Raw genomic sequence first — 7,611 nt, forward strand, 5'->3', positions numbered from 1 at the left:
TGTAATTACATGCAGGTATTTTTTAAAATATAAGTACAATGTAAAAACATGTATGTACACAATAAGTGCATTTTATCAAATGATTAATTTAAATTTCAAGTACAGTTAAGGCCACCTAATATAAAGTGGGACCAAAATTCAAACATCTGTTGAGGTGAATTTGATTGTTTTATCCCATTTAAATATATTTCTGATTAAACAGGAAACAACAGAATGTTTACAACTAACAGCCTGTGAGCCAAAGCTGCTCTTAGAGAGATGCAGCTGGCACACTTCAGTCATTCCTCATTCAACTGTTTTTTAAAGATGAGATTTCTCAGTGAATTACTGCATTAAGCATATCTGGCATCAGTTATTGTTATATCAATTCTATCAAGATAATGATCTAGTTTGGGTGAATGTAAGATTTGGCCATAGCTCTATGTGAAGGAAAATCGCTTACCCAGAGTGCCTTTCAGTGCTGTTATTTGGGACATCTACAGCGCTCTCATTCAATTCCAACTGAATGAGATCCATCAATACTTCAGACCAGAGCCAAAAACACCATTGGAGAAAAATGAGAGAGTGTGAGGGAAGATGGAAAGAGGCTGAGAAAGAGAGAGTGAGTTTGTGTGAGCGAACGAAAGGGAGAGAGAATGATGACATGAAAAAGAGTCACTGAATTTATGAGGGACAATGTGGGCGGTGAGAGCAAGAGAGAAAAGTAACTAAAAGGAAAGAGAGAGAGCGTAAAGGTAACACAGAACACCAACAGTACAGTGAGACATTTAGATATGCCTCTAGTGCAAACTCTTGGATAAAAACGACTAATAATATGAGCTAAAATCTAGTGAGACTTCATCTTAAAAACGTCTCCATTTCCCTTCACTCCTGTCACCTGGCCGGGGCGCGGTTTTTGCTTACTGTCTGTGCTAGATTGCTATCAGATGATCCCAACGGGCTGCTCTACGCTAAGGCGTCGTCATAGAGACAACATGCAGAGAAAGCTTTGGAACAATATAATCATCAAACTTGATACAGTGCCAGTGGGTGGAGCCACAACTGTCAAACAGGAACATGAAGGAGGGAGGAATGGAGGAGTAGAGGCTGAAGCAGTGCACAGGAAGAAGAGAGCAGTCCTGTCAGTCATAAGGGCTTTGTGTTGTTGTCTTTCAACGGAGGCACAATCATTCAGTTTTTCTGCTTTTTGTTCATCTCTTGACATCAGTCTGCATGAGATTTCCGCAAAGCTGTAAGTGCTGTTCAACCAAAGTCGATCCTTGGACGGTACTCGAGAACCATGGGATAAGCCTGGGGTAAAAGCGAAAGTAAAGAATGACTTTAACTTTGAATATTCTGATTTAAGCAGGGTATACTTTTCATTATATCGTCATCTTACTTTATTATGGTGTAAAAGGAAAGGACACAAACCTAGGAGCATCGATGTGTCCTCTGATTTTGTGTCAACCTCTAGTGTGTGTGTGTAACTGGAGAAATATGACTCATAGATCTGTCAGTAGCTGTGAGCAGTTTTTTTTGCTCCTGCCCCCCACAAACACCACCAACTCAGCGACAGCTGTTCACACTTCTTCTCATGAGCGCACACACTCACACACAGATTCAAACACACTCACGTATTCAGGGTCAAACTAACTTCAATCATTTATCTGTCAAAGTTCTAGTCCAGAGGTTTTCAAACTTTTTGTTGCCAATGATACTTAATTATGATGATTCCCTTGGGAGGGACCCCCTTCCTAAAATAAAATTGTCATTTATAAAAACCTATTCATACTGTGTGAAAATAAAAAATATTAAGAGTGATATTATAAAAACAACATGTTTTCAAAATTAAATAATAAGCTTTGATATTGTCATTGACTAAAGGAAATTGTTAAAGATTCAATGTAACAGAAGTAGCAGATCTTTTCTTCCATATTGTGATGTACATCCAAGTGAAACGGATTATTGACAAAAAATTGAAAGGCAGTGTTGTGCATCGGTTGTTGATTGAATGGAGGCAAATCTGAATGCAAGCTTACAGTCGACTGTAAGAAAGTGGGCTAAATGATTGGACACATCTGCATATTTCACCAGAGAGAATTCTGTTTTATGGAAAGATCAAGTTTTGATTAAAAATTACAAGTTCAGAAAAAGTTACAAATATAACATTCAAGAATGAATCCTTTAAAATAAGATTAATAACATGTATTTAGAAAATAGATTTTCCATTTTATACTGGCTTTTAAATATAATCTGGGAAAACAAACATTTTTAGTAAGTTTTTTTGAACACAAAACTATATGCAGCTTTGTTTTTTAAATTAAATTTTGATATATGACCAGTATTAAGACAGCAGAATAAATTAGTAATATCAGTCAAGATGCAATATTCTGAATGTGACTGTAAATGTTAACAAAATAAATACATTTTGTAAAATTCTCTCAATTTTTTTGCAGACCTCCAATCACCCCCTTTGCAGGTCTAAAGTAATGTTGCAAACCGTCTCTGGTTACTTATGTAACCATGGTTCCCTGAGTAGGGAACGAGACACTGCGTCCTCTAGGGGTCGCTATGGGGAACGCCTCGTCGTGACCCGTGTCTGAAGCATACATTGAAAAAACACCAACTTGTTGGCCGGTGACAGCCATGACGTCACTACAGGTGCGACTATAGTGTAAATAGACGCCGGGAGCACACATCATTCACTTCTTCATCTGAAGCTTGCGTCCGCAGCATGGCAAGAAACCTTGGTGTTTTTTCAATGTATGCTTCAGACACGGGTCACGACGAGGCGTTCCCCATAGCGACCCCTAGAGGACGCAGTTCGAAGTTCCCATGAAAGGGAAACACACACAAACACATAAAAACACACATTTGTTTCTCAATAATGGTGGTAACTTTCTAATAACTTATGTCGTTTTTATACTGAGATTTGATCATGATATCATGATATAATGATATTTCTCACCCCCAAACCCTTTTATCATTGAGTCAATAATAAGGAATAAGGATGTTTAAAAAGCCATTTTTCTCCTAGGGATGGTGGGATGGTTCATACAGTGTAGGTGATTTTACGTTTTACTATCCTTGTAGGGACATTCATTCCCAACAATATTGGCAAAATTTAACCCAGACATACACACTTACGCTGTCACCCTGAAGTCTCCAGCGAGTGCGGTAGATGAATTCCAGGGTGTGGTCTTTGCCCATGATCTCTCCGTTACACAAAACATCGAGCTGTAAGAAACAGGTACAGATCGACACAGCAGCCAAATTATATTTCATGAAGTCAAATAATAGGCACATGAAGAGTATGGCATGTTGTGTGTTACGTACACATATAGTGAAACGTCTCAGAAAGAACAACCTTAGAAAAAATTTTCATAGACTGTCAAGTTTCACAGCTGATGGGTAAAAGCTCATTTATTAATATCTGTATTCAACTGTGAAAGGAACCTATTAAAGGGGTCATATTAGTGCTGGGTGGTATACCGGTTCATACCGAATACCGGTGTTTATTTTTGTTATGATATGAATTTTTAAAATACCGCAATACCATAACGCCGCCCAAATGTTCACGCAACGAAAGAAGGCGTAACTTTTATTCTCGCTGTAGTATTGTTGCCGCCGCCGTCATGTTGTAAAGGCGCTGTGTGCTTCGTTGTGAAAGCGAAACTACTTTGTTTGGCCTTCCAAAAGAGGATGATATCGCTTCGTCATGCCTGGAGCTGATCCGTGCTGGTCGCTGAGGAAATACTTCAGCTTCGCGCTGTCGATCGCCGGATCGGCTTTCACCGTGGACGAAGCGGAGTCCAGCCCGGGGTCATCACATGTGGTTGTAAGGGGCGTAACATTTCCGTCACACGCTTGAGGTATTCGGCCAATCATAACGCACTGGATAGCTGGCCAATCACAGCACACCTCGCTTTTCAGACCGATGAGCTTTGTAAAAATCGACGCGTTTCAGAAAGTCAGGGCATAGAGGAGAAACAATAATGTACAGTATGCGGAAAATAATGTGTTTTTTTAACCTTAAACCGCATAAACACATTTCATTACACTAAATAATGTTCTTTTTAGCAACATCATATGACCCCTTTAACTCTCAATACACACACAGAAGCATTTGCCTGTGTTGACAGCCCTTTGAGAGTGTAATAAAACAGTATTTTACCTCATAAGAGCTTGGCAGCTTCAATTTTACACAGAGGAACTTCTTAATGGTTCCCACCGTAACACGGGTGGAGCAACGGATGAATTTCTTCATTAAACCCTGTTGCAGAGAGACAAGGAGTGCAAATTATAAACGTGCGCACACACACACACACACACACACACACACAAACGCACATCATTTGAATACATATACATACAACTATACTGTCTATATGTACCTTAACTATGCTTTCTCCTGATTGGCCATTGTTTCGTAGACAGTCCAGACAAATAGCGATCTGAGGATCACTCCTGTGGTAGTCTCCAGCTTTCCCATCATCGTCCTCTTCATCACTCAGGCGAGATTTCTTAGCCCTAGGGCCATCTAGAAGATAGACAAAGGAAATCTGGTCTTTAACCTAAAAGTAATTTGGTACATACTGTATGTGTACTGTATGCGTGAGAGGTTATGGGTTTGGTGTAGGGAATAGCTAAGCATTACCTTCTCCATTTGATTTGATCTTATTTTTTCTCCAGAACTCACTTTCCTGTTGTTCCTCCTCTAGTAAATAAACACAATCATTTAAAGAAAGTACATTAAGAAGCAGTTTACAGATATAGAAACCCTTACTAACCAAAGCACAAACACATAAACTACAGAGTGCATCTCAGATGTGCATTATAGAGAATAAAGTGTCTATGTATGTGTATATACACACTCACTCTCTCTTAGTCCAGGCACCAGCTTGAAGATGATCTCCTCCAGGGTCTTATCTAGCCTGCAAAAAGAAAGGCCAAGATACCATATAAAACACAGGAGGACTCGTGCGTGTACTTAATCAGTGCATTTGAGAAATGAGTGTGGGTGAGTTTGGGTACCTCAGCATCTCTAAAGGGTTGGTTTCATGGACTTGTATCCCACATTCCGGACACTCATTACTCTCCTCAAAGTGCTGAACGATACAACTCTTACAAACTAGAGGAGAGTGGAAAAAAAGAGAATGAAGAATAGAAAAGAAACAAGAGAATGAGTGGATCAGGTCAAAATACTCTGAAACTATCAGACTGTTTTCAATCACTTTTTGATGGCTCATACATGACACAGGTCATTGAAGTTAAAATAATTAAAAACAATATATTAAGCAACTACATAACTATCAGATGGCTTTTTTTAATCAGAGCAAAAACAATGAGTGTACCAATAAAAATGACAGCATTTGACAGATAAATGCCACCAATACACAATTTATACTCATAAAGCCACCAATAAAACTAGAAAATACCATAAATTACAGTGACCAACAACAGCATTAGATAAGCAAGAATTATTATATTTTTTTATATATTGTTTGTCATTTTTTTTTTTTTGTTGTTATTTTAGAACTATTTATACACAATTAAAGTATTACTTCTTTAATTTCTTTTTTTATTATCTTATATTATTTTCATTTTTTCTTATAGGCTAAATTTGAATTTACATTTTGACTTCAACTTATTTTATTTCGAGTAATTGCCCAGGCATTTTTTAAAATGGGAAATTTATATTTTGAATGTTTATGTGCCAAAAGCTGAACGAAACAGCGCGACTCATTTGAATCGCGCCACACGGACCGTTTATCCGCTCGGATCAAAAGCAGCGCGAGCTCACTATGGGCAAAGAGTATGGGCAAGTTGCATATCTCCGCCATTTTGGATTTCCGGTCTAGCTAGTGTGTGCATAGATACTTCCGATTGTGCAAAACGCCAGTGCAGAGAACCGGAGAAATCCAAATATTACCTTCTATATATGTTTACAGGATTTATAATATCACTTCAAATGCAAATAAGATCTACACTGCTATTATTACTATACTATAAATGTTAACAGAGCAAGTGCATTTGAAATTTACGTATGTTTGGGTCCGGTGAATGAATGAAATACATACTGTTCACAAAATGAAAGTTGAACAAATGGGAAATTTATATTTTGTTTAAGTTTTTTTAAATTAACCAAAACAATTTTTAGTTTACAATTACAACACTGGTTTTGTAGTTTCAGTTAGTCACTCCCTTACACTACTGGATTTTTTTAAAGGTTAATAAGTCACTTTTAGTGATCCTCTGCTCTGAGACAAACACCCACTGCATACCCTCACCACTGTATCTCCCAAACATTAGGAGACTTTCAGGTGGGTTACACAAAGTATTTGGATGTTAAGCATGTTAAGTGTGAAATAAACAGATTTTGGAGAAAGTAAAGATATGAGGCAGGTCAGATAAGCAGGTATGGATAGGCCATTTTTGCCATTTACATAATAATGACATAACAGCCATTTTTTAATAAAACAAAGTCTAACAAAGTTAATAACAAAGTCTTTAATAAACTTATCACATAAAACAAAACAATTCTAGAAAGAGGCCAGTTTATTCTGACACATTTCTAATAATAAAGATTTCTAAAATATTCTGTTTGTTTTTATTGTCAGAAAGAATAAAGAAATTGTGCAGAGGACACAAAGAGAATGTGTGAGACATGGATGACTTACAAGTGTGCAGGCATTCTGTGACAGCGGTGGGCTTTATCAGGTACCCACGGCAAATTGAGCAGGTGATGTATCGGTTGAAATCTCGGACCAGGTGCTTTCGGTGGGTCGCCATCTCGACTCAAAGGTCACAGAGGTCAGGAGATCGCAAGCTAGAGTCACAGCTCTGCCTGTGCACCAACACAGGGTTGCCACTGTGATTTTGTCATCGCCTCGGTTTTGAGGCAGCTGTAACTCCAATCTGAAGACATTATTGTTGAGAGAGTGACCCTAGTTTAAAAAGCACAAATAAAAGTTAATTTTAGGAACACTTGTTACCTGCTTTTAGTGACTTACTTTATGTATCCACATGACAAGCAAAGACTCAAAACTGTTTACGCCACACAGTCTGTTTTGAAACCAATCCAACTCAAACCAGACTTGAGCTGAGCCTTATTAGTCAAAGTGTATCAGAGTTCAGGACTCCTTTCAGTCTGAAAACTCTTAGGAAAGTCCCTGTCAGGAGAGACGAGAAAAGCTAAGGGTGTGTCATTTCAAAAGTTCTTTTGAGTTTTCATTGGCTTGATGTTAAGGTCATGTGGCCACAATATAACCACCAGATTCAGCAGGAATATTGAGGCCCTCGTTCTTTTTTGCACACACAACAAAGTCTTGAATATTTAAGAGCCTGATTTCAGAACTGACCAAAGTCTCCCAAAAAGTAGTATATCAAACAATATTTTTAGTGGGTCAGTACTAAATGTTGTAGTTTTAGCATTATATAAATCAAATAGAAATTATTAGAAATGCTGACTTTCATGTAGCTAAATTGCAACACACGTATAAAGCAATTTAAAACATTTATTTTAGTAAATATGAGTAAAAACTACTTATTTAACACTCTGAACTATCACAGCAACTACTTTGGCTGGAAATATATATATATATATATATATATATATATATATATATAATA

The 7,611-nt window shown here is 37.6% G+C and overlaps 1 protein-coding gene across 1 annotated transcript in view; it reads right to left on the bottom strand.

Moving 5' to 3' along the window:
- Positions 1 to 105: 105 nt before the first annotated feature.
- The window catches only part of LOC107744529 (polycomb group RING finger protein 5-A), an 11,640-nt gene continuing 4,134 nt past the window's right edge, over positions 106 to 7,611 (bottom strand). Inside the window, exons 2-9 of the mRNA XM_016558227.1 lie at positions 6,660 to 6,926; positions 5,014 to 5,110; positions 4,858 to 4,913; positions 4,637 to 4,696; positions 4,374 to 4,519; positions 4,154 to 4,252; positions 3,127 to 3,216; positions 106 to 1,290 (exon numbers count right to left, since the gene is read on the bottom strand). Coding sequence (XP_016413713.1) covers positions 1,243 to 1,290; positions 3,127 to 3,216; positions 4,154 to 4,252; positions 4,374 to 4,519; positions 4,637 to 4,696; positions 4,858 to 4,913; positions 5,014 to 5,110; positions 6,660 to 6,771 — 708 coding nt within the window. The 5' untranslated portion in view covers positions 6,772 to 6,926 and the 3' untranslated portion in view covers positions 106 to 1,242. The remainder of the gene's footprint in view (positions 1,291 to 3,126; positions 3,217 to 4,153; positions 4,253 to 4,373; positions 4,520 to 4,636; positions 4,697 to 4,857; positions 4,914 to 5,013; positions 5,111 to 6,659; positions 6,927 to 7,611) is intronic.

Source organism: Sinocyclocheilus rhinocerous, unplaced genomic scaffold (genome assembly GCF_001515625.1).
Source record: "Sinocyclocheilus rhinocerous isolate Xijiao unplaced genomic scaffold, SAMN03320098_v1.1 scaffold851, whole genome shotgun sequence".
Classification (NCBI taxonomy): Eukaryota; Metazoa; Chordata; class Actinopteri; order Cypriniformes; family Cyprinidae; genus Sinocyclocheilus; species Sinocyclocheilus rhinocerous.